Genomic DNA, 27,482 nt, shown 5'->3' with positions numbered 1-27,482 from the left:
GATTTCCATTTTATTTCTTTTTTAATAAGTCAAAGAAAGGATGCTGCAATGCTTCATCCAAGGTAATTCTTTTCACTGGATCATATTCTAACATTCTTTGAATCAGGTCAAACAGTTTCTCATGTTCTTCATCATGACAGAGCATAAATTCCTGAGGGGAAAAATGACTTTGTTTAAGAAAGACAATAAAAAATAGTTAAAACAGGTTTTTTTTGTTTGTTTGTTTTTTGTTTTACCTTTAATGGTTTGCAGTGTCCCGTAACATATCTACCAGGAGAACTATGTTCCTCCCAATCTAGATGATTATGAAGAAAATACTTCTGTTTCCTATAGGAAAGAGAAGTCTGGATTAAATTTTAAGAAAAAAAGAAACCCCAAACCCACATTCTTACCCTGCCCCAAACAGGGGATTGGGGGAAAAGATGGAACCATAGACATCTCTCTATATATACATAAACATACAATTTCTAAAAATCTCAGCAATAATTATATCGGCTACCTTATATGGTATTTTTCCTAATCTTGTACCCTCTGAAGTTTTAGTATCCCACCTAAGTTGTACCATAGGTGAAACAATGCCAGCTTCAAAAACAGAGGTTCCTAGATCCATTCCTGTAAATTCTGATTTCACTAGATCTGGAATGGGGCTAGAAATCGTTAACAATTCCCTGGATGACTTCTGCGGTGAAGCTATGTTTTGAAACCACTTATAGTATTCTTGTCCAAAGACGTACATGTGGTTTGCAACAGTCTGGAATTCAAATTTAGATAGGACTCCAAAATCAAGCTCTTTTTACTACTCTATGTATTATTTTTAAATCAACCTAGGAAAACATTTATGCAAAGGTTAACCTGAGTATAAAAACACCACTTTATTTACTGGATCACAAAGTAAATATTGCATTACTTTTCAAAAACTTGACTTCATGAAAAATAATTCAAAATCTACAGTCTTTGGAATAAGCAATAACAACAAAGATGGGTTTTCTATAGTTTGAATATAGGCCACTGCATGTACCCAATAAGGACTTTAATCTTAAAAAGCATACCTTGTTTTCTGAATCATGTCTGTTGGTATGGGTCCTAATATACGTTCCATCATTGCCAGGTGTTCTTTATTATCATTAGTCTAAAAAAATAGGAAAAAGAAACTTAGCACTTTCCATTTCCCTACACGCACATAAAAGGATAACACAAGAAAACAGTGTGTCCGGGACTTCCCTGGTGGTCCAGTGGTAGAGAATACACCTTCCAATGCGGGGGACGTGGGTTCGCTCCCTGGTCGGGGAACTAAGATCCCACACGCTGCGGGGCAACTAAGCCTGCCCACCACAACAAGAGAGCCCGCGAGCCACAAACTACAGAGCCCACACACTCTGGAACCTGCACACCACAAGTGGAGAGAGAAAACCCACGTACCGCAAAAAGAGAGAAGCCCACGTGCTGGAATGAAGACCCAATGCAACCAAAAAAAAAGTAAATAAATAAATGTTAAGAAAAAAAAAAAGAAAATAGTGTTTCCATAAAAGGACTAGATTAGACAGCTATACAATTTATATTACACTCTACTTCAAAGATGGAATAAAACTGAATGAGCTACACTGATTGTCTGATTTCTGAAATGAATTGGTAAGGTTTGTATAGCTGATTGAGGAACAACTTTTTAAGTATATTTTACTGAAGTACAGTTGATTTACAATGTTCGAATAATTTGTTTAATGTAAAACAGAACAGTTTTTCCTTATTTGTATTACTTGCACTGTTTAACTGAGGGATGACTGGGAAGATTACCAAAAACCTGGCTACTCATTTTATCGGTTGCTTAACTAACCTCCATCACCCAATGGATAGCAACTTTGTAACACTAATCCTAGACAATAAAAATACAGTCCCAATAATTCTTACAACAACCTTGAGCTAGGACTATGGGAACATAACTTTCAAAGAGGTTAAGATACTAGCTCAAGCTCATATAGCTCATCAATGAGGAAACCTGAGCTGTGAACCCAAGTCAAAACTCATATTCTTAAATTACACAGTAACAGAGCTTTGGCTAAAGTAGAATAAATTGTTAAACTAAATGGTACACTCCTAAGCAGAGCCTGGAAAGCTTCTTCTATAAAGGACCAGATAGTAAATATTTTAGGCTTGGATGGTCACAGATGGTCTCCACCACATATTCTTTTTCATTTTTTAAAGCAGGCATCAGATAGGATATAGTTTGCCAATCCTTGCTCTGAAGAGCAGAGTCTATGTGCAATGCTTTTTAAATCCATTAACTACTGTGCCTAGCACACTGCTTTCAAAATGTTCTTAAGTCATGACAGGAATAAATAATACAAGCTCCATTATCTTCAAAAAGTTCCTTAGTTGAAGACTATTTTGGGGGGTGGAATTAAAATATAAACCACATCTCAAACCAAAGTTAATCATCGACGCTTAAGATCTCAGAATGATTTACAATCATAAAACCATCTGAAGGATTTTATATGTGTCAGAATGAAGAAAGCATGCACTGTGCTCAACTTTTTCCTTGACCCTATAGCTTACTACCACAAAACCAGACACCACCCCCTAGAAATGTCCGACAGCTATGTTCTAGATATCAAACTTGTCTACAAACTCAGAGTACTTTTAACAGATCTCTACGGAGTAGACAGAAGTTTGGTGAGGTGCCCCATAGCAGTGAACACATATATTCTGCAACAGCCACCTAAGTGACTTATAATTCATCACAGCTTCCTCCCTCCTCATCCTGCATTGCCATAACCTCAAAGCAACCTTGACAGTATTAGCCAGGAACTTCCTAACCACCCTCACCCCATCCAACAACACACCTTGATCAAATCACAACCCTCTTAAAGTTCTCCAATGGTTACACCACTTGAAGCTTTCAAGACTTTTCGTTTTCCGACATAAGCAAAATTATGAGGAAAACAAGTAGAGACCTAAATAACATTTTCTCCTTTTTGTTCTGCCAAGTAAGCCAATAACTATTATCATTTCATAGAAAGAACATTTTAATACCAAAAAAAAAAACAGGAGAGATAATTTCTAAATGAAAGCCAGGACGGCAACCCTACAAAATCATTTTCATTTTAGACCGGTCTACATTTGGAAACCACTGACTCCGAGGATAAAACAAATACCTTTCTATGGCAAACAAGTCCACTATGAATCAGTACTTGCCTACTGACACCATTTTCCTATTTATCCAAGACACTCCGGCAGCACTATTCATCCTTCCTCAACTAGAGTAGCTTCCTTTATGCCTCTTGCATTTATGAATACCATTTCTTCCTGATATGGCCATCACACACTCTAGTTTTCTGACAAACCCTTACTCTTCCTTATAGCTTGGATTAAACTCCCTATTTCTCAGTGATGCCTTCTCGAAGGAAACTTAACCGTTCACCTTTTCTGGGTTCCCTTCTACATTGTTCCATTATAGCAAGTATCATATTGTACTGTACGTTTTCCCATGTCTATCCTGTGTATGTCTTCCTTGAGGAGAGAGATGCTGTCTTTTCATTTTTATACACACAGTGCTTAGAAATGTGCCTAGGGTGTCATACATGCTTAATACAACTTACTGTTTCTGAATTCTTTTAATAAAAGTGCAACATAACCAGAGCTGAATTAAAACTGACCATAGTAACACTAATGTAAATTTATGAAGGAGCATCACAATCAAATGGATCATATGAAGTCAATATGAACCATGTGTTTAAAAGCTCCACATGCAGAATGAATTATGACCATTCACTGAGAGTATTTCATTCAACTATGGTTTTAGAGAAGGTTGACTATTTTGCACATGGAAGTTTACATCTTAAGAATAATGACACTATGGCAACTTTCCAATATGGAAACAAAAACTTTAACATGCCTTTAACATTAAAGCTCATTATGAATCAGTAAGTAACATTTACTAAATACATACCTGAAAGACTGTGAAACCAAGGTAATATTCAATAAGAATGCAACCTATGCTCCAAACATCACATGGCTGAGACCAACCTAAAGCTATTTAAAAACAGAACCAAACATTTTAGTATGCAACAATTTTTAATTGCCAATACACAATATCTTTTCCTATGTGGGTGCTCTCTTTATATAGCCCATTTAGGAGAATATGATAGTAAATTCAGGGTTTACATTTTTAGTTTTATACCAAACATTATTCAGTATGCTTTCAGAGTCCTCCATATCCTTGTATCAACTTACAGTATTTTAACCTGGGGGAGGAGGCATTTTATGGAAAGTAAGAGGGGTTAGCAAATATTCCATAGTCTCTGAATTGCTTGTGCAATGAGGAGCACTGTTATACCCACTTAACGGTTGTTCTATGAAATTTTACATTTTATTAGTGCAAACATAGGTCAATAATTATCCTCAGAGTGTAATTACTAACCCCTTAGCAATTACCATCAGCTTGATATCTGAGTTTATTTCTTCCATTAAAAGAACTAGTAGTGTCACATAAATTATGTAAGAATTATAATGGATATTATAAGCAGTGTCACCCATAAGCAGAATTATACAGATATTTAAAGTTCACATAGAGAGGTATCTATATATGTACTTTCAGGTTGTCTATACATGATCATATATTTTCTCCTTCAGAATTCTCAATAGTAACATTATTCAGAAAAGAAAAAAACACCTAGCCTTAAGTCTCTATCTATTTAGAAAGGAAAAGAGTAAACCTAAACCATACAGATGTTTTAACCTTTTATAGATTAAGTTTTTAATAAAAAAATAATGTACAAATAAAACCTACTTTAAAAGACATTTCAATTACTTTCAGTAACATTACTGAATTTAAAGACAAAGGAAGAAACAATATATTCAAGGAACTTGACTATGATTTAGCCATTTTTGTTAACCCTCATGGTACTTATCACTTGAACAAAAGGATAATGGAGCATGGTTTCTACTTACAGTAACACATACAAAATCTGCAAATGATAGAGCTTGGATCTAAGATGAAAGTTTTCTTTTCCAGCCACTCCTGTCTCCCAGTCCAGCTTTCTCCCAAGTGACTGTAAACTACCTCATTCTCTTATGGCTCAGCTCTCATACTCTTTGGAATTTCACATCATTCACTTTTACCAACTTCTGTTTACTACCAACACCCAAGACATGAGACCAACTGCCCTCCTCAGTGGTGGCACCTGACAACATCTTCCTCTGCAACCTAATTCTGCCTTAATCCTCAGGAGTAACACTTCACAAACACACAAAGAACCCTTCTAATCTTCCCATCTGTTCATTTCTTTTCCTAAAGACCAATAACCCCAATTTCAGATTTATATCAACTATCCCCAGCCTGGCCACACATGGGACTGTATTATTACTAAGAATCACTGTATCTTATGCAATCTAGGAGGAGGCCATTAACTAACTGTAAGATACACCACTGTTTTATGAACCAATAACCAAGAAAAAATGCCGTTTTGTCTTATGTTTCCTCACATGTTAAAATGTGGAGAAAAATCTTCTTCTTAAAATTGATAAAACACAGCAAGTTATCTCTTTTTAAGCTCTGAAAATACCTCTCTGTCCACAATCTCTTCCCACACTCTATTCTTTTACCTTCATTGCAGCCTTCAGTCCTCAACCATGAATACATTTTCTAAACTACTGCAACACAGCAGCTTCTTTCAGACCATACTAAGCAGAAATCCTAGTAACATCAATCTCAAAGATGAGCTCCAAACCTGTGCTATCCTATGTGGTAGCCACTAGCCACATGTGGTTATTTAAATCTAAAAGTCTAATTAATTTAAAATTCAGTTCCTCAGTCACACTGGCTATACTGAAAGTACACAGTAGTCTACGTGTGGCTACTAATGGCTACCATGTTGGATAGTGCAGATATACAACATTTCTATCATCATGGAAAGTTCTACTAGCCAGCACTACATACTATTCTTAATTTCCTGTCCCTTTTACTAATTCTTTACTCTAGGTAAACGTCATTAGTTTGCTTTCACACTCATATTCTCAACTACCAAGTCCTCTTCGACAAAAGGTAAAAAGTGGAAAAGACTGATTCCACAAAGATGTTTTACTATCCAACCTCGGTTGAAACTTACTTTTGGCAAAGTAATATGCTTATACCATTTAACTATCTCCCAATATCACCTGATCTGAATTTTTCCCACTGTCTCCAAGACCCCAAATCCATCTCTGACTTCCTTGCTCTATCAACATGACTCGGTCTCGAACTTTTAAATTTTGAGGCATAAGATGCGCTCTCCCTCACTGAGTTCCCTTTTATTAATATTGAAAAACCCTGCACCTTAACTAATTTTCCTTTCCATGCTTTCCCATGTCAAAGATGATCAAAGAAGCTCTCCTCTTAGACTAGCCCCTCTTTCTTCTCCTCTTAACCTCCATCCACCCTACATCTAGACGTCTGCCAGCCAAATCTTTAGCATTTTCCCCAGCACCATGCTTTGTGATGAGACGAAAAGAGGTGCCCACATCGCTTCAAAATCACACTGCTGTCATGGACTTAGCCAATACTGCTTGTTCTCTTATGATCTTGTAAGACTGACTTGTTCAAAAAGAACCACCACCTGGAATATCTTTACAGACGATATCACATTTTTCCCACTCAGGAAAAATATTTATAGCAATGTCCAGACAGCTTTTATGAAAACAGAAAACAGTTTCTGTACACTGCTAAGAAAATTACAGCTATCCCCCAACTACCTGCCCCCCAATAAAAGCTATAGAGAACAAAAAATCTCTTTTTCAATTAAAATATCAGGAAGTCTGGTATCTACTAACCCAAAATGACCTCTGGAGCTCTGTAATGCCGTGTAGATACCAAAGTGCTATGATGTTCATCATCGTATGTTGCACTTCCTAAGTCAACAATTTTGATATCCGTGTTTTTCAGTGTGCGTTCATCACGTTTCTAGAGATACAGTTAAGTAAACACAAAGATCAATAAAGATATGAAATATTTTATAGCACTATCCAAAAGGCTTGCACATGAATTCTCTTTTTGATTTTCAAAATAACCCCATGAGAAAGGCAAAGGATTACCCTTTTTGGGTTAAACGTCAGGATATAATAAGCCTCAAAGGTAAAATTCCTCATCCAAGGATCACCAAGCTAAATTAATTTTAAAGACAACTACCAAAATTAAAACAAGTGTAACTTACCATTTTTGAATTATACTTGACTACATAGTCAGACTCCACAAATAAAATATTTTCAGGCTTCAGATCTGTATGGGTTAATTTATTATGATGCAAAACTACAAAAGAACAAAAAGACATTATTAGTTTCACTTACAAATTTAATCTGTACCGGAGGAAAGGAGAATTCGTAGTAGAGGTAGGGATCAAAAGTGGTTTCATCTTTACTTGCAACGTGCATTTTTAGTGACAATGGTTTGATATGTTGCTTGTCCAATTTACTGGTATTTAAAAATTTAACAAGTATACTTACAATTTATTGACTGACAGATCTGATATGCCATTTGCCTGATATGGTCAATTTGAAAGGGCAGAAAGCTATTTTCTTTAATGAAATCATAGGTACTAAGTCCCAGGAGTTCGAACACAATACAAATATGACCATGATGATCAAACCATTCTAGCATCTGGACACATCGGCTGAAACAGATCAGAATACAAATAATTCAGTTCACAGAATTCTGATTATTTCATGTAACATAATGGATCACAGTTCCAAGTTTATTACTTACAAGACATTATTGGGATCAGTACTATTTAAATGCTCCAATACTTCGATTTCTGAATGAGCTGCTTCATGATATTGTCCCATATTTTTTATGATTTTCACTGCTACATGTATGCCACCCCTTAAAAACAAAATGAAAATGGTAAATGTACAGAAGCGCGTTGAAGACATGTATCCTCTAAAGCAGCTGTCCCCAACCTTCTTGGCACCAGGGACCGTTTTCATGGAAGACAATTTTTCCATGGTTGGGGGGAGGGTGTGATGGTTCAGGTGGTAATGCAAGCTATGGGGAGCAGCAGATGAAGTTTCACTCGCTCGCCCACTGCTCACCTCCTGCTGTTAGGCCCAGTTCTTACCAGTCCACGGCCCAGGGGTTGGGGACCCCTGCTCTAAAGCATCATCTTGTTAAGTATCAATCACTCTATGCTATTTTCCTAAAATAATCTTTCAGGGTATATTATAGCAGATCTATAAATATTTTTTCAAAACATTTTGACAAAATATACATTATACAGAGTGATGATTTCTCTTAATACTTATGAACGTTAATGTTTGTTTCCAAGTTTAAATTTACCTAGATTTTATAAGTAGTTTTTTTTAAAAAAGGATAAAAATATAAACCTTGAATATACTACTGCTGAAAACATTTACTCATTCACCAGGCTAGACCGACTGTGCCAGATGTTGCATTGGAATCACTGTTAAAAAGAGCTTGTCCCATGTACTTCACAGTCTAACGGAAAAGACAGACACTTGAACAACTTATCATTAGGTTAGAAGTGCCTGGTATAAGGAATAGAGAGAAGAAAGAGCCTAACCATCAGAGTTAGGGGAGCTCAGACTTCTTCAGAGAAGAAAGACAACTATCAGTTTGTTAGATAATTCTGGCAAAGGAGACACCATCAATAAGTCATCAAGCCAAAAAACTGTTTAGTGCATTCACTGATGCGAATAGGTATAAATAGCAACAATGTATGGCAGCGTGTTTTAGACCGGGGCATCTGTAGTACTTCTTAAAAAGTGCAGAGGGAATTCCCTGGTGGTCCAGTGGTTTATGACATGAGCTTTCACTGCCGTGGGCCCAGGTTCAATCCCTGGTCAGGGAGCTGAGATCCCGCAAGCCACGTGGCACGGCCAAAGAAAAAAGCCGTAAATGATTTTGAGGAAGAGGATTTCCAAATCGTCATCTTCCTTCTGTCCTCTTTTCTAAACCTGATCTTCTTGAATACAAGCCAGCAGTCAACCCTGCATTTTTCACTATGGCCTTCCCACATTACAAAAGAGAACCCCATGCACGTGAAATTAATATGTCAAGGTTTGTGCCCTAGGCTGCTTATAAAAAAGAAAAAAAAATCTTTGAGGCAAAAATTTTTCTAGTGGCTGGATAGCAAACCTATTCCGAACTCATTTCTTTTGACAAGGTCCCAATGAAGTTGTGGGCTGATATATAATCATCAAAATAAATTTTTAATGATTTATCTCCCTATGATGTATAGCATATATCTCAAGACTTAAAAGAATTACTATAAAACTGCTGTGACAAAACTTCTTCTAGTCTCATCTATTTCATCATATGGACAAGTTTTCTAACTGCTAATATGCTATAAAAATGAACAGTGCTAATAGCTATAAAAATGAAAAATGGATAATGGTGTTAGCTAATGCTACTATAGTAATCATATTGCAGTATATAAATGTTTCAAACCAACGTTATACAACTTAAACTTATAAGCTTTCATATTACTTGTCAATTAAAAAAAAAGAAAAATGGAAACTTAATGTTAAAACAGTAAGATTTATCTATGGACACAGGAACTCATTTTTTAAAGGCCCCAACCATCTCAATAAAAGATATATTTTCAATTACATTGTATGTTTTAGGTCTAATAAGTATCAAAATTTGTAACAGATTTGTACTTGATCAATTGAATACTATTCATTGGAATATCTCAAATACTCAAGTCTTGGAACCTCAAGAAATTTTTAAAAGACCTAAATGGGACAACTAGTGAAATGTGAATCAGGTTGTAGATAAGCTGGCAAAACTTGAAAATACATATAACATGTAAATATAGAGAATGATTAAACACTGTAAAATGTTAACATTTGTGGAATCTGGGTGAAAAATAGATGGGAATTCTTAGCAACTTGCCTAAGTCAAAGTATTTCAAAATATCTTAAAATTTTACTTTATGTTCACATTTTTGTCATAGAGAGGAAAGGGTGATAATAAAAGACATTTAGGATAATATTCTTTATGAAAAGTGAAGTAAAAGTTAAGTTCAAGATAAAGCATTTCTAAGTATTCAAGCAAAGTTTGTTCATGGATGACAGGAGGTATCAAGCTTTTGTATTTAGATTCCCCCAAACATATTTAGAAAGAGAAATATGTTTTTTTAAAAATCAGCATTTACAATAAGCTGGAAATTACATCCTCAACTATTTTATGATGAAAAGTTGAGATGTCAATTTAGAAATGTGCAGTTTCCACTAAACTGTTGTAAGACGTTCACTTACAAAAAAATTTGCAACCGCAGAATAGAGATCCTAGAGGAAAACATGAAAATGAAGCAGAGAGGGTCAAATAACAAAAAGTTTAGTATAACTCATTAAAGAATCTGGACTTTATTCTGTAGGCTTCAAGTAATATAATTTATTTATAGTTTGAGAAGCTAACCCTAACGTGCAAATATTATCCTTTGGAAATAAAAGTTTTTGAACCAAGAAGATTAGACATGCTAATTTATTGTCTCTGCAATTCAAAAGTAGGGTAAAGCACTCCAAATCTCTTATAGAAAGCTAAGGACCTAAGTTCTGGGAAAGTCTTCACTTGAACACTGACATTAATTTCAATGAACTCCATCTGATAAACATTTTCAGCATTCTTGGTCAAAATCCATACTTATGGTAAATAAATCATACACAGTTCAAGAACTTTTGAATACTTATACCTCCCAGGAAAACACATAGCTACCACTTAAATTCCATTTCATCTAAATTATGGATCCTTCTCCACCAAAAATATCAGAATGTTCAAAAAAGAAAAACAACAAACTTACATGCCATGATCAATGCACTCTACAACTCTGCCAAAGGTCCCTTCTCCCAAAGTGTTCACGATTTCATCTAAAGTGAGGGGGGAGAAAGAAGTGTAAGTACATGAGTACAAATTATCAGTTATTCAAATAATGAATGCTTAAGTGTGGAATTTTTTCAAATGCTCTCTATTAAAGCATAATTAAGGTTCCAGCCCTCAAATTATTTTATTTTCAGCTGCTACAAAAATAATTTAGATAGAGCTATCTTTCTTGCTCTAATCTCAAATTCCACTGATTATTTTGGAACTTTAGAGTAGAAATATTTAAACTCTATAGAAAAGAAGAAATACAAAAGAACAAACAAACCCACAAAAAACAAAACAAAAAAGCAATGAAGAGTTCTTTAGCCCCCCGCTGACAAACTATTCTTAAAAAGATTATTTTGTCTGCAAAGTTTAAAAAGTGTTGAAAAATATTCTATACATCTTGCTTTTAGAACGTCTCCACTTTGGCAGATCAGGTGACCCTCTTCATCATCTTCTATACTCCTGGATCTTTTCCTTTGGTGGCTCTTCTGGAACGGCAAGTGGGCAGCACCAAGGTCGTCCAGCCAATCAATATAGCAGAGTGAATTCAGGGCAGAATACGCAATTCATTCAGCGGGGAGATATTCAGGCATTCAGATAAGAACCAGGCCACGAACAGTTGGCAGGAGCAATTTCAAATTCAGTCCCCAGAAATTCACAGGACACAGTTTATGTTACAGAAGAAAAACATGGCAAGATTTTCAGATAAGTTACTTAAAGTGGCAATAGAAAAAACAACACAATTGTCTCTAAAATACTGACTTAATTGAAGTCTGAAATTTAAAGAATGCAATGTCATGATCTATTAATCTCGTTATAAAATAGCCTATGCTGTGAGTTGAAATGTCTAGTTTGGCAAGAAGATGTTTTAAAATGTCAAGATTAGTTCAAATTGATACTTAGCAATATTTTTAAACATACTTATTAAAATAAAAGGGGAAAATAAAGGCTAATGTCAATGTTTGATCTAATCAATGATAGTTCTAGTGAAGAAAACTTGGGGAGGAAAATAATAATTCATAGTTTACTGCAAACAAGTGAAGATTCATGAGTGTAAAAAAAAGGGCAGGCTTTCTGGACAATAATTTCCCCTTCAGCACCCACTTTCAGAACTCCAATGGAACTAATTGCAGATTGTGCTATACACAGGGTAAGTATCCGCCAGTGCAACTTTCTACATTTGTCTCCAAGTACTGGGAAAGGGGTTTCTTTTAAAGTAAAAAATGTTTAAGATGAAAGAAAAGATGAGTGCTTCATCTTTTCGTATGATTATGTTATAAAAGATAAAAATATTTTTAACATTAAAATCAAGAACCTCATGATCTGGTCTGCAGAAAATGAGTAAATGTGGGCATATGAGGACTAACTAATAAATGCAGATTAGTTGTAAGAATTTGGAAGTTTCCTTTAAGGATTCAAGTAATATAAACACAATTATATTCAAATAGTATTATAAACTTTTTCAAACTTATTGGCTCAGTAAGAGCTTTTACACACAAATAAGTATCCCCCCAAAATAAAAACAAAATCAATCATACCGAACGTGACTGATTACTTGAACACTGTCTATTACGCTTCCTTTTAGGACTGCTTCTCCAGCTTCGGACTGAAGATTTACTGCAGTGGATTCGATAACTGCTTTCAACGTCTGTGTGATAACGTCTAGGAACATATCTTTTGCAGTAGTCATTTCTGTATTCATCAATGTTAGGAACATATATTTTGCAGCAGTCATTTCTGTATTCATCAATGTTAGGAACATATATTTTGCAGCAGTCATTTCTGTATTCATCAATGTTAGGAACATATATTTTGCAGCAGTCATTTCTGTATTCATCAATGTTAGGAACATATATTTTGCAGCAGTCATTTCTGTATTCATCAATGTTAGGAACATATATTTTGCAGCAGTCATTTCTGTATTCATCAATGTTAGGAACATATATTTTGCAGTAGTCATTTCTGTATTCATGAATGTTAGGAACATATATTTTGCAGTAGTCATTTCTGTATTCATCAATGTTAGGAACATATATTTTGCAGTAGTCATTTCTGTATTCATGAATGTTAGGAACATATCTTTTGCAGTAGTCATTTCTGTATTCATCAATGTTAGGAACATATCTTTTGCAGTAGTCATTTCTGTATTCATCAATGCTAGGAACATATCTTTTGCAGTAGTCATTTCTGTATTCATCAATGTTTGGAACATATCTTTTGCAGTAGTCATTTCTGTATTCATCAATGTTAAGAACATATCTTTTGCAGTAGTCATTTCTGTATTCATCAATGTATCTCTGGTCCCGATAATATCTCTCATTCAAGAACCTTGCTTCTAAATAATGACTGCAAACACATTAAAGGATTTAAAATTACTCTCTTCATTCTAGAACGCTTTAACCTTTAACCACATTTTAACGTGGTTAAAATAAAACATTCTCTCAAGAATTCCTGGTTTCAACAGCTAACTCAATAAAAGAAAAAAATACAAATTGATGAATTAGAATTTATGCTTAACTCACAAAACTTAAATAATTTTACTTTAACCAACAAGCAAATGGGTACATATATCTCTATTAATATATACTGCTATGAGGGAACAAACCTTGGGTCAAATCATTCAACATATTCAGTGTTTACTTGATTAAGTGTCCCTTTACCTTCTGGTGAAAGTTAAGACCAAAAATTCACAAAACTGCTCTTCTGAAATTCATCAATCTTATGATATATGCATCTGTAACTAAGCTCTCTTCCTTTTTGCAGAGCCACACACAACATGAGGCAGGCAAAACAGGATTCCTTTCCTTCTTAATGTAAGTTAGGTATCTCTGGCACACAGAGTTCTTTCACCAAAGGTGTATTAGAGCTAAAAGGAATCTTAAATATATTTCAGGCCTTTCATTGTACAGATGACTACACTGAGATCCCTAGAAGGAAAACGATTTGCCATGGTTGTAGAGCACATTCTAAATCCTATTGTATGTGCCAGTATTATTCTACACACCACCTATTCCATCTCCTCTCCTCTATTTCGAGCTTCCTGTATCTTTCTGAGAAATAGTCAACACAGTGTTTGAAGGCTGCTTCATGTGCCAAAAATATCCAAAATATATGCCCCTCAAATGAGAAAAGGTTCTTGTAATTGCTTGCTTAGGATTTCCCAACCCCCTACTTCCCTTTGCATTTTGAATTTCCTGTCACTCCTGCTTGTGAAATAAACAAGAATTCAGGGAAAACAGCATCATCTGGTGCCATAGTGCTTACCTTTTTTTTTATTAATTTTTTTTGCGGTACGCAGGCCTCTCACTGTTGTGGCCTCTCCCGTTGTGGAGCACAGGCTCCGGATGCGCAGGCCCAGCATCCATGGCTCATGGGCCTAGCCGCTCCGTGGCATGTGGGATCCTCCCGGACCGGGACACGAACCTGCGTCCCCTGCATCAGCAGGCGGACTGTCAACCACTGCACCACCAGGTAAGCCCCATAGTGCTTAACTGCTGAATCTACAGATCCCTTTGAAAATCTAATTGAGAGGTATGGACCCTCTCCCCTAAGAAACGCACAAATGTGTAAACAAAACTTGGCAAGGAATTTCAGAGATCATGGACCTCAGGAAGTCAATGGATTCCAGTTAAGCAGCCTTGATTTGATGGAAAGAAAAAGACAGAGTCAACTGACCCAGTTTCCCGACCCCCTCTCTACCTGGGATGAGTATCCTTTTCAACAGTGTGAAGCTTCAAGAGGGATGCACGTGGAGCACTGAGGGAGAGAGGGGACACCTGCCCAGTCAGACACACCAGCTAAAATAATCCTGACAGGCAATGGAGTGACAGATGTTAACTAGACTGCCCTCACTAACCTCGTTCTTTTTCCCAGAATATGTTGTCATTCTTTTTTCTCAGGAGGCTGGTTTATGCAAAAATAAAGGAGAAGCATCTCTAAAACTGCTACTCAACAGGGCTGGCATCAAATCCAGGCTGGGGAGATGCAGAAACCCCCTTTCCCCAGTGTCAGCCTTAAGTTCTAGCCATTGGAGAAACAACTCAGGATATTAGGGTCTAAATCTGGGTCTAAGTCAGGGATCTGATCAGTTGCTTGGAACCGTTAAGGGAGAGATCTACAATACGTCAAACTAGAAATTACCATACTCTAAAGGGCATCTGTTTAATTCTGTAAGGCATCCTTCCCATAAAAGTCTAAAATGTATTGGAAAACTCTAACACTAATAATCCTTAGCTGGACTAGTGCATGAAATTAGAGCTGCTGATAATCCATAAATAATCTATAGAATAACAAACATGGAGTGAAGTAATACTATGAGGATAAACTAAAAAGATGAGGACCTCTTCAGCCTACAACAACCGAGGCTTAGAGATTATATAAACAAAGTCTACAGAATTATAAAGGCTATATGGGCAGAGTGAACAGGATGAACAGACTGATTGAATTTCTAAAAATAGTCACTGAATGTCCAGTGAATATTTCACTGTAGTTCTTTAAAACAGCCAAGACTAATGAGGCTATGGGCATTCGTTTTTATTTCCACACAGGTCCTGTGGAAGATAAAAAATATATGAGGCAAAATCCCTGCCAACAAATAACTGTTCAATTTGAGATTACTCACACAAAAATAAAACAAAACTCAACCATGCAGGAAATGCCGAAAGCCTGGATATGAGTGCTTAGGAGAAAAAACTCATAATGCTTAAAATGGTCAGGGAAGATTTCGTGAAAAAGAAGGGAAGAGTTGCATCTTATAGGGACATCAGGATTTGGATAAAGTAGGAAGTAGAAGTGGTGCCAGGAAAGAAAAATGGCATATTACCATCTTACATTTATAGAGTACTTTTAGCCAGAATGGTTTAGAGATGAGTTTGTCTACATGTTACTTAGGAAATAGTAAGTAGACAATTTCAGCAAGAGCAATTTTCACATAGGGGAACATAGGCAAATAAATAAGCTGGGAACAGATCATCCAAAATCTTGCATGCCAGGCTAAAGGGCTTAAAACAGTGTTTCTCAAAGGGTGGTCTGTTTATTAACAATATCGAAATACTGAATTTTTAAAAATGAAGATCCCTGGACCCCAGGTCAGACTCACTGAATAATCTGGTAATAAGCATTTTAAACATACCTCCAAAGTGATTCTATTCACACTAAAGTTTGAGAATCACTGGTTTAAGGCTTGATACTCTATGTTACAACAAGACATTTAAGGATATAAAATGTGTTCACAGTGTTCACAGCCACATCAGTCTTCCTGTGTAGAATTAATTGATTAAGCCTGTAGGGAGGGAGCAATTCACAGGCTACTTACAAATCAGAAAGAAAAGACACTCTGAAATATATAGGAAAAAGGTAAGATAATTGATATACAATAAAAGCGCTGATAAATCATAAGAAAAATATGCTTTAATAGAAAAAATAGGCTAAGAATACAAAAATAATGTTCACAATCAACTAGACTTCAATTAAAAAAATATTCAAGTGTTCAATAAGCACATGACAGAGGACAAATTCAGCAGAAATTTAAACATTCAAATGAAAAGAAAACACTATTCTTGGCATTTCAAAATAGACAAGACTGGTGACAGCATGTCGTAGGGAGTGTAACTTGGTACAAACTTTCTAGAAAAATATGTGGAAAAATATGTGAATATGTAGCAAGAGCCTTATAAGAGTTCACACCCTTTCACTTGAAACTGTCCCTTCTTAGAACCTATTTTCAGGAAATATTCAGAGGCAAAGATTTGTATACAAAGATATTTTTCAGAAGAAATAACTTTACATCCAAATGAGGGACTAGCATCCCACCAAGAGTACCTTCTTTATATGCTTCTGTATTTTTCATTTTTTTCCAATAATTTTACAAAAGAAAAACTCTTATGAAGATTTGAATCTTGAAAAAGACTATTAGATTACTCCAGATTACAGAGAGCAATTACCACCAGACATCTCTGGTGCCAATATCAAAGAAGAAACTATTGGCCTAGTGGTTATTGCACTGACTCAGTATCATCTTTATGTGGTTAATTGTGAATATGAATAACTGTTCATCATTCATATCACTTCCTTTCGACACATACAATGCATAATAAATCCATGAATGGTTAGTACTATATGTTAAGCCTTACAGAGTATTTTGTAGTTATCTTAATATAGGGTACAGATATTCTTGTATAATACATTAATTAGCTCAGGTCATTGAAATCCTGGCATAGATTCTCCCTCTTCCCTCCATATGATAGTGTGTGAAGAATGATTAGTCTGCACTGATTAACAACAAGCTCACTGTTCTACAGAACAAGTCTGTTTTGGCATGGAGAAGGAAAAAAATTGCATACTGTTTTTTAAATAACGCCAGTTGGCTAATTTAGAAAGCAATCTGGCAAACAGTCCCAGTGGAACATCTGCACAAAACAAGGAGAAAACATAGAACCAACAAAAACAACTGAGAAAGGGAAATTAACGGAGGACAGAATGAAAGAAACTCTATTCACCTAGGCTTTGTTTAATCATTTAGGAACTTGAAAAATTCCTTCAATTCTATATAAACGTAGTACCTCCAAATTTTACACTGGTAAGAATACAACAGAACAGGACACATGCCATTGGAAATTTTTAATGAGGTCCTTCTTACAACAGCCAAGCTTCTAAAAATCCCAAACATATCCACTGGCCTTATCTACAAATATAACCTGTAGAATACAGTATAAGCAACTAATCCCCAACACACTTTAACATTCTCACACACCACATGCTATTTTTCCATCTGGATGAACTCTTCCCGACCCTTCATTAGCTCTCATTTGTGGAACCCTAAATAAGTGCCCCAACGTACAGCTCTCCCTACTACATACAAGTTAAAGGCACTCACTGGTCCTTTAATCACTTACTTAACTTTCGTGTGTCTCATTTCCCACAACTATATTACTGGCAGCTGGGACTCCATCAACTGTCTCCTACAGCTCCCAAATGGACACAGATATGTGAGAGTAGGAACTCTGTTCTATTCACAGCAGTGTCTAGCATATAATAGGCACTCAGTAAATATTTTCTGAATGAGTATTTGTTGACTGATTTATAAAACAATCTGACAGATGAAAGCTATATAAGCTAATGACAAGTCATTACAACTATTAGTGTTAAAATGGTACTAGTTCAAGCGTAATTTACCAATAAGATTCTTTAAGCTGGTGATGTGGTTTACAATGTCTGTTCTCTTGTGTACTACTGTGGGATCTCCTCTTCCGTTTGTGACTTCCACTATAGCTTTCATGTCCCAGGCTTTCTCTGTTATCCCAGTCAGGGCAGTGAGTTCTTTTGGAATGACTCATCTGTTAATGGAAATGAAAAGTGAGTTGTGGAATTTACAGATGGTTATATTTAGTAAATAAAATATTTCACATTAATATTAATTAAATAGAAAAACCCCAGCACATGGGGTCCTACAGGTTCTAAAATCTTCGTAGGTAATGGTTCCCAAGGCATGGAGGCACTATCCCACTGGTATGTCAGATGATTCTAAGTGGCATACACACCTAGTATTAAATGATAACACTGTGAGACCTTAATGCACTTTCTTTCCATTCTTCTGGATATATTCTCAGCTTGGTGCATATCTTCAACTAACACTCGCTAACTGCCATTTTTAAAAAAAGAGTCAGGATTCAGGCTTACAGCCTTCAGTAGACAACAATATCTAGCTAGAAATTAATAACTTTTTTCGTTTTATTTTTATCATTACCTTCTTTCTATGGTAAATTATTACTAATCTCTTAAGTTATTGATATAATCAAATTATTAAGTTATTGATGTTAACTTTAAATGTGAACTAATTTAAAACAAATATCACAAGTGTCATGCAGCTTTGTTGAAATACAGTGATACAAATAACTGAAGTCAGAGAAACACTTAGGGATAGAATATAGGAGATGACTGTTTATTTTCAGATCATCCTGCAACCATTCTTAAAATTAAACATATTTGTTATAGATCTGGGGTGACTAAAGAAATGAACCTATAAGGATGAATATGGTCACACTGAAATCAGATAATTGTGACAATTCCTTGGCTCCATCTAGGATCCATTCAGGATCCATTCAGGATCCATTCAGGATCAGGATCTGTGTTCTAACAATGTCATCCCATTCTGCCTCCTCAAATCTTAATTCTTTCACAAAGCAGTCAAGTTTTTAACAGTGATGTCCAAACTGTTGAAGAGGGTGAAGTTCACAACTCAGCAAGGAGCTGAAAACAGGTAAAATGGAGCAAAACCAACTTAGTTAACCTCCTTCAGTTAGCCCAAATGACTCAGTAACAAGCAAACAAATTCAAGTAAAAAATTTAAAAGATTTCAAATGAATTAAAAGACTTTAAAATGAGGCATCTCCTGGGAGGTATTCCCTAAGAAAATGTAGGTATCATGCCATCAGGGACCGAAGCCACCAAATATTTAGATCTTTCAACTCACTTCTCTTGTTGATTCTTAGGTCCAACAAAAATCCTAAAACTCTAGTCAGGGTTCTCACTGGAAATTGATAAGTGAGCATTCTGATTTACATAGACATTTGAATATGGGAAACTGAAATAAATGACATTACAAATTAACCTGAGCCAAAAGACCATCAGAAAAGCCATCAAAAAAATTATACTTCTAGTGGAATTCTTCTAACCCTTCAATTACCCAAATTATATTTTAACCACATAGGAACTCTTTAAAATTGTTTAGTCAAGCATTCTTAAATCATAGCAAGCAAAATTACAACATCTGATGACTGAGGTTTATTACTATGATTATTATAATGCATTTTTTGCAAAACACGTGTGTCTGCTTCAGTTTTGTTTTTTTCCTTCTACTATCAGTAGGCCATAACTAGCTCACCAAGGCAGAATTCTTAAATAACCGCAGTTATCAATATGCAAATATTAAAATAAGCATCTTGGGAGAGCCAAAGGTTTTTATTTCTCTAGCCAAGTTCATTACTTTAAATTTAATTCAGCTGTTAGGAAGCCGTCCCCCCACCACCACCACTACTGTTCAGAGATATTTTCTCAGGGGGCCAAGAGAAGAATCCCAGATCCAGGTTATACAGATTAGGTTCCTTCGCATACAAAAAAAAAGAAAAACTATCTAGAATTATCACACTATTTCTTATTAACAAAGAATCCTACATGTTAGAATCATTGGACGTCCTTCAATAAAAACATCAGATACAATAAACATCAGATGTTTATATCCATCTTAGAAACCTGATTCTCTACTGCCCTTTAACACCCTATATTACCCGACAATTTGACGTTATCTATATAAAAATATCTATAAAGGTTAAAGTTATGATTAGATGGCTCCAAGAGTACTGTATGTAATGGATAACAAGAAGCCTGTGGGTGTATGTATGGAGCACAATCATACAAAGATACCTATAAAATAAGACCAGGTGGTTGACGTGGTCAGTTTGGAGCGCTGTTTCCTAAGAATAGTATAAGCATTTCATGGTTACTTAAGTAATCAAGGACAGGGTGATCCAAAAGTATCAGAAATGCACATCTGATGCAATAATACTATGCTCCACTTTAGGACAAAAACAGTTTGCACAAAGGATGAGCCTCTCCGTATTTACCTCTCACAAGCACGAGCTAAATTCCACCACCTGGACTTGCAAACTAGCAGTTCCTCAGACGCCCAGTCCCCACCCCCCGCCTCTCCACCAGGGCACCTGGCCAGGGCCTTTGGCGCACTCAGAGGCAGAAGTCTGACCTCGGAAAATCCCAGAATGCTACAAACGGCCGAGGCCAGGGACCCAGAGTAAGGCTTGATCTAGGACAACACTTGCTCTAGGAGGCTCTCGCAGGGTCTCACTCTGATCGGTGGGACGGGTCACGGGCCTAAGGAGCCGTGATATGAGTGGCCTGGCCTCTCTGAGACGAGTCAGCGGCAGAGCCGAGGCCTTTCCGCCCTAGGATTTTAAATCTACCATGACACTGGGGCAACTTTAGGTTTCAAATGCCACGAGCAGAGCTGTGCCCCGAAGAAACCCTGGTCACCGAGGCCCCGAATCCCGTCGTTTTTCCGACACCTGCCTTTCGAGACCTAAAAGACTGGGAAACCGCCCAGCCCAGAACACCCTATCCGAAACCTTACCTCCTCAAAAGCAAAAGGCCCTTTGGCCAATAACTGTCTCCAAACCGCCGTCTCCTCTCCCTGTCGCTGCAACAAACACCCTACAAAATGGCAGCAAAACCATCTCCCCAAAACCCCACCGTCAGCCTCTAGCACCACTTATATAGGAGGAAGGCGCCTATGTAACAGAGCTCACGCGCTCACGCCCCTCCCCTAAGGGGCGGGGCCAAGTGTGACGTCGGGGCCGCGCCCGGCCCTCCACCACGCTGCTGTGTGGGCGGAGCAGTCCCGGCCCCGAGATGTGCCGTGGCTGAGGCGACTCCTTAGATTGTTTTCGTTGCGGGAGAACCTGGGTGAAGTCAGGAGGAGACGACTTAAGCCTGTGGCACGTGTCTGCTGCTACTCGAGGAGTTATTCTGAATGCAGCACCTCTCAGCAGAGCCAACCTTGGCTCCGTTTCCTGCTCTCCCGCCCCAGTGGGCCGCAGCACGGCTGAACAGTCAGGCAGAGCCACCGTGCAATAGACAAACCCCTAACCGGCTCGGTGCTAGGCCCAGGCTGGTGCTGGGGTTAGCTCAGTGAACGCGATTGTGTAGTCCAGCCCGCTTGGAACGTCCTGTCTAAAAATGGATTCTGATAAATAAGATGTCTTAGGAAACAAGCTCAGAGGTGCTTATCTTTTTAAGGCCTGTGTTCCTGATAAAAACAAAAAAAATAAGTTTCAGTTGAGACTCCTTACAAAATTTTTCCTGTTGTGGTCCCTGCCTCTTGGGCAGATTCGGAAGCTGGAAGTTTCCCTAACAAACTTTTCCCCATTATTTATTCCTGTGAGTCAGTTTTATTTAACCAATGCAGAGTAATGTCTGAGAGCTAGTGAGCCCCGTTAAGGGGCTTGCTTACCTCAAATAAGGTATTTCACAGTTCTAAGGATCCCCAGACAGTTTCCCTTTGTGAGCGTGTAGAGTGAGAAGAGAGAAGAGGGCCAAAATCTGAGCCCTGGGGAGCACTTAAGGGACAGAGGAAAAGAGCCTGAGAAGGAATGATCAGAAGGAGAGGAGAACCAAGAGTTTGGTGTCAGAGTAAGCGAGAGAAGGGTTTAAATGAGGGAAAGGCTGACAGTGACAAATGCTGGGAAGGAGTCAGGTAGGGTTGGTCCTGAAAAGTGTCAAGGGGATTTTGTGTTCTGACAAACATTCGATGGATAAAAGAGAAAGTCAGAAATCAGATTTGGGAGGGCACGGTTGGACTCTTGCAGGCATAAATCCAATAGCATGTGGGTTTGTACCTTGTACCTTGTTAGGTGAAAGGAGGGCCCTGTCATTTCATGATCTAATATTGTAGAAAACTTGTGCCACCTACTTTGGATAAATTGAATTGTTATGGAGATTGTACCCCATGTTAAGAAGTGAAGAAGTGAAGTTGAAAAGATAATTGGAAAATTGGAAGTGAAAATACTTTATGCTGTAAATGAAACAGACGTTATTCTCCTCACCTGGAATAGCCACCATTTATGCATCTACAATTGTAAATCTTACCCATCCTTTGAGGTCTGTCTCTAAGATGCTATCTCTGACTACATGAGTTCCCACCCATCTCCCTGCTCTTGACTACTCTGGTTAGAGATGAGGTCCTTAATCAGTTGGCCAAGGCACACTGGTGTGCCTGGAACCACCAAAATATGATGACCAATTTTGCCCATAGTGTGAAATGTATTGGTTCTACAATTGATTACACCTACTATTTCAGGGACATCTATCAGCTGGAATGTTTATCTGAGTAGACTGGGCCATCTTGCGAGGTAGAGTGGGACTCAGCTTGAGGCATATAGAGGCATAAATTAAGCTGGCAGCAAAGAAAAGTTCCCCTTTTTTCCTGGCACATGAAGGATCTTTGTCTTGTGAGGCTAAAAGAGAATGTGGTCAGGACAGTGCACAGTTTTGCTCAAACAACAATATAAAGTTAAAAGACAGCCAAGTGGAAAGGCCCCCTACAGAGGGATTTATAGACATCCCAAAACAATGTTACCCAGTAGTGGAGTCTGCTTTGTAGTTGCTGCTATCTTATTTTAGTGTCTTTTTGAATATTTAAGTTTGTCTGCCACTTAAATATTAAGGTCTAATATTTGAAAGTGTGTCATGATCAGGAGGAGGTCGACAGGTATGGTGCTCCTATTTACTCTCTGTGGCTTATGTGCTTCGACTGGAGACAAGGACCTGATTTATATTATCTTTGGTATCTCAGTGGTACAACCCAGTACATATTTGTAGGTTGTTTATGGAAGCTGCTTTTGGTTGTTTTGCTCAGTTGGGTTAAGTTGGATTAAATCAAAGGTTGAAACTTACTCCCAGAATCCCTGGGCCAGTTGGCTTAATAATCTTACCTGGCACCTTAACCCTTTCTATTAAGTCAGTTACCTGGAAAATGAATACCTTGTGTCAGAGGATTTAATAAAAAGTCTGTCTAATTTCTCAGAATCTACTACTAACACCCTAAAAACTGTCTAATCTGGTAACTTTCTCTTAACACAAGAACAAGTATGTCTAAGAAATCCTTCAGTTAAACCATATATAAAGAAAATCTTAGCTTTGAAGAGCAACCAGAGGAATATTCTTATCATATATTCTAGCACAGACATTCTACAAGTTTAACTTCAGATATAGGAAACAGTCATCCCTGAAAGCAGAGTTCCAGAGTAAAAGTCTAAATTGTTGTGTAAATTACGTTTAACAAAAGTTGTCAGCTATATGGAGAAATCTTTACAAAGGTATAAACCTTTATGGGTTTATAATTTCTAAGTTGCTATTACTGATAATTACCAATCTGTATTTAATTAGATTTTTTTGTGTTTTTAGCTATCAATTAAATACTCATTAGGTGCTAACTACTTTGTATACATGATCTCATTTAATAATCTAAGCAACACTGTAAAGTGATCATTGGTTACTTGCTTGCAGTCAAGTTATCAAGTACCAGAACCGAGATTCAATCTCAGGACTTACTTGCTCCAAAGCTCTTGTGTTTAACCCGTTCTACTGGCTGCTTCAACTCATACAGCAAAGTACAAAACAACTTACTTTACTTAGTCATTAGGGAAGCCAGGCTGAGTTCATCTTTCAGCAAGATCAAAGGAGTTCGTCTTAAAAAAATCACTTTTCAAGGTGATATATCATCAAGGGCTCCTCATGATGAAACAATGACTCAGTTTATCTCCAGCACATCAAGGTCATCAAAGGTCCCAGGGTGCCTTATTCACTGTTCAACAGCAAGTCACAAAGGGTCTCCCATGCATCCCATGCTGCCTAAGATGGATAACATCCCAGGTTTCTCCAATATTTCCTGAGACTGGTTGTGAGGAGAGTCACACAGCACACCATGAAGCAGGATCCAATCATCAAACAGTGCCAGAAACATTCCCTGATACACAGTGCACTTTGCAGTGTATCAAAGGTGGGGAGTGGAGGGGTGCCAGGAGTGATTTAATTCAGAGGTTCTTTGGGGAATAGGATAAGCTGATCTTTCCAATCTCCTTGTCAATTTTCACTACCTCTAATGAAAGGGCTTTGGAACTAGGTTAATAAATTAGTTTCTCAACACCTGCTACCAATAGTCTCAACTATCAACCATTCAGTGAAACCACTGAAGGGAAAATATATTTGCCTAAGTAAATTCCCAAGTTCTAAATTTCCTATGAATATTGTAGAATCCTACATAAGCATATGAAAACATGTAATATATATTTGCCTCCAAATCTTCTGGGGTTACCTTTTATTTTAATGTATAAATATCAAGCTCCTATTTCATGTAATTGTAGGAAGTACAGTATCCTTCAGAGTATTCTGATGATTTCTATAGAGGTGTTAACTTCTCTGGTGGCTTCCTGTCACCTCTCACTCTAAATTCCCATTCCTGGCTCTATCCCTCAGTTCCCTTATACCATCTCATCTGCAGTTGCTGTCTTTGCTTCAGAACATTTTGTACCAAGTATTGACACAGACTTCTCCTTGATTCTCCAAAGACTAGGTACCTTTTTTGAGGAATAGGCTTAAAATTTTGAGAATACCAGAGGGTGGGTACAGCACAGAAACAAAAAGAACTGAAATTTTGTATCAGAATTCACAATTCTGAAGGTCCCAATCATTTCTTATCACACATAATTTCTTACTGGCTTTCATCTCCTTAGGATTCAACTAGGGGAATGGATATAAGTAAAATGGATATATACTACACATTAGTTAAAAGCAATGAACAATTTTGCTAAATTTATGCTAAACTGACATATAGCAATATAAATAGACCTAAAAAGTTAATGTTGAATGAAGAAGAAAATGTGATTTATAAAACAATATCATTTAGGCAGATATTTAAAAACTGCAACTACACCACATGTTTTCGAGGATACGTATATATTTAACTAAAGGTTAGAGAGTGAATTGGAAAGACAATATATTAAATACATTAGAGACGTGCTTCTCAGAGTTCTGAACTTTAGCCTAGAGACCATTTAGGCTATGCACTCAGTTTACTTTGTAGCTTTGTTGCCCTGGGTCTAATTTTCAACACAGTCTTCCCTGTGGCTACAGGAGACAGCTGAGTCAATAGTGTGCCTTAAGTTGACAGCTGGCTGACCTGATCTTCTCAGTTTCCTTTTTCAGAGCTTTTAAAACAACTGACCAAAGGCAGACAACTCAATAACTCTTACAACTGCAATTGTCCCCATACTATTCACGTGCCTCCAGCTATTGCATAAGCTGATGTTTCACCTCCATCTGAACCTCATCCCAGTTCACCACCAGTGAGAGATTTTTCCTGGACCCAAAGGGCTCTGTTCTTTATTCTGTTTCACCACCTTCTCTCTCTTAGAAGCAACAATAAGGGACATCCTTGCCTTATTCCTGTTTGTAAAGGGAATGCTTCTAAAGTTTTAGTTAAGTTTCATGTTGTAACTTTTCTTCTCAATGTATTGTGGAAATAGGTCCATACCAATTAATACTTATATATAACCAATCCTCATTATTGGTGGATTCAGCTACTCATTAAAATTTATTTGTAACCCCCCAAATCAATACTCATAGTGCCTTCATGCTTATTCATGGGCATGAGCAGAGCAGCAAAAAATTTCTCAATGTGTACATTCCCAGCTGAAGTCAAGCAAGGCAATGCTCTGCCTTCTTTTCCAGTTCTCATACTGAAAAGAAGTGCCTTTTCCGCAGTCTATTTAATAGTACATTTTTGTGCTTTTTCTTGGTGGCTTCCCTGTTTAAAATGGCCCCTAAGTGTGGTGCTGAAGTGCTATGTAGTGTTTCTAAAGGCAAGAAAGTTATCATGCACCTTATGGAGAAAATATGAATGTTAGATAAGCTTCATTCAGACATGAGTAATAGTGCTTTTGGTCATGAGGTGAATGTTAATGAATCAACAAGGTTTATTAGATAAGGTTTGTTTGTTTGTGTTTGCGGTACACCGGCCACTCACTGTTGTGGCCTCTCCCGTTGCGGAGCACAGGCTCCGGACACGCAGACCCAGCGGCCACGGCTCACGGGCCCAGCCGCTCCACAGCATGTGGGATCCTCCTGGACCGGGGCATGAACCCGTGTCCCCAGCATCGGCAGGCGGACTCTCAACCACTACGCCACGAGGGAAGCCCTAGATGAGGTATTTGTAAACAGAAAACCACATTTCAAAAATTATGGGCTGATTGGCTGATGAAAGTATTGTGAACCAGAGGCTCACAGAAACCCAACCTTATTTCTCCTAGGAGTGATGAGTAACTAGTCACCAATTCAGTGTTTTCAGCAACATTATAAAACCTAATTCCTGCAAATAACGAGAATCAACTACATATATTAAAATAAAAGAAACATTACATGGGACATACTTCTACTACAAAATAATTTATTGTTTATCTGAAACAAACTCTACATATCTAAATTACATCTCTTTAATTATGTTTCCCTGATGGTTTGGATCTCAACAGTTCCTGGTTTTGTAGAATTTGCTTAGACATTTAATGCAGTTATAATCTGTGTTCCATTTAAATTGTACATAAACTTTCATTATTTTAAAGTTTTTTTAATGTGGACTATTTTTTAAGTCTTTATTGAATTTGTTACATTACTGCTTCTGTTTTTGTTTTTTTTTTTGGCTGCAAGGCATGTGGGATCATAGCTCCCCGACCAAGGATTGAACTTGCAACCCCTCTATTGCAAGGGGAAGTCTTAACGACTGGACGGCCAGGGAAGTCCCTTATTTCATTCTTTTGTCCACTACTATTCTTTAGTGAAAAAAGACTCTCATCATCAGCATTATGACCCACTATACTGAACATGTGTTGGCATAAAATTGGTAACTGAGAATTGACCTACCAATTTGATTTGTTGAAGTGCATAATACTATCTTTCCATTCTTCAGTATTACTTAGCATCTCTTCATCAAACTCTAGGTAAAAAAAAAATAAAGTTTTTCAAGTAATAAAATCCATTTCAAAAGATAGTCCTGGCAATTTCATAAAAATTA

General features: G+C 37.2%; 1 protein-coding gene across 2 annotated transcripts; it reads right to left on the bottom strand.

Annotated features, from left to right (window-relative positions):
• On the bottom strand, positions 1-21,015 carry LOC132487169 (dual specificity protein kinase CLK4-like). 2 transcript variants are annotated; one of them, XM_060094920.1, is made up of 14 exons: positions 20,991-21,015; positions 18,023-18,183; positions 13,141-13,195; positions 12,388-12,555; positions 11,247-11,337; positions 10,785-10,851; positions 7,730-7,846; positions 7,471-7,637; positions 7,182-7,276; positions 6,802-6,931; positions 3,944-4,026; positions 1,050-1,129; positions 237-327; positions 1-151 (listed from the first exon to the last, which is right to left on the bottom strand). In XM_060094920.1, the coding sequence occupies exons 2-14, from the start codon at positions 18,181-18,183 to the stop codon at positions 11-13; spliced, it is 1,446 nt and encodes a 481-aa protein (XP_059950903.1). In that variant the 5' UTR covers positions 20,991-21,015; the 3' UTR covers positions 1-10. The 2 variants fall into 2 exon arrangements, with proteins under 2 accessions (XP_059950903.1, XP_059950902.1); XM_060094919.1 differs by lacking the exons at positions 11,247-11,337; positions 13,141-13,195; positions 18,023-18,183; positions 20,991-21,015 and having other exon boundaries at positions 12,388-12,467.
• Positions 21,016-27,482: the final 6,467 nt, after the last annotated feature.

This window comes from Mesoplodon densirostris, chromosome 3, assembly GCF_025265405.1.
Source record: "Mesoplodon densirostris isolate mMesDen1 chromosome 3, mMesDen1 primary haplotype, whole genome shotgun sequence".
Classification (NCBI taxonomy): domain Eukaryota; kingdom Metazoa; phylum Chordata; class Mammalia; order Artiodactyla; family Ziphiidae; genus Mesoplodon; species Mesoplodon densirostris.
Note: the sequence above shows the minus strand (reverse complement) of the source record. Positions and strands in the feature narration are given on the sequence as shown.

What these genes read in the sequence shown, in the direction of transcription:
- LOC132487169 (XM_060094920.1), bottom strand. Translation starts at nt 18,183, where the DNA reads ATGAGTCATTCCAAAAGAACTCACTGCCCTGACTGGGATAACAGAGAA. An exon ending in AGCTCCAGAGGTCATTTTGG is followed by an intron (nt 4,027 to 6,801) that starts GTTAGTAGATAC and finishes GTTTTTAAATAG; the next exon opens with CTTTAGGTTGGTCTCAGCCA. An exon ending in TTGGTTTCACAGTCTTTCAG is followed by an intron (nt 1,130 to 3,943) that starts GTATGTATTTAG and finishes CTATTTTTTTAG; the next exon opens with ACTAATGATAATAAAGAACA.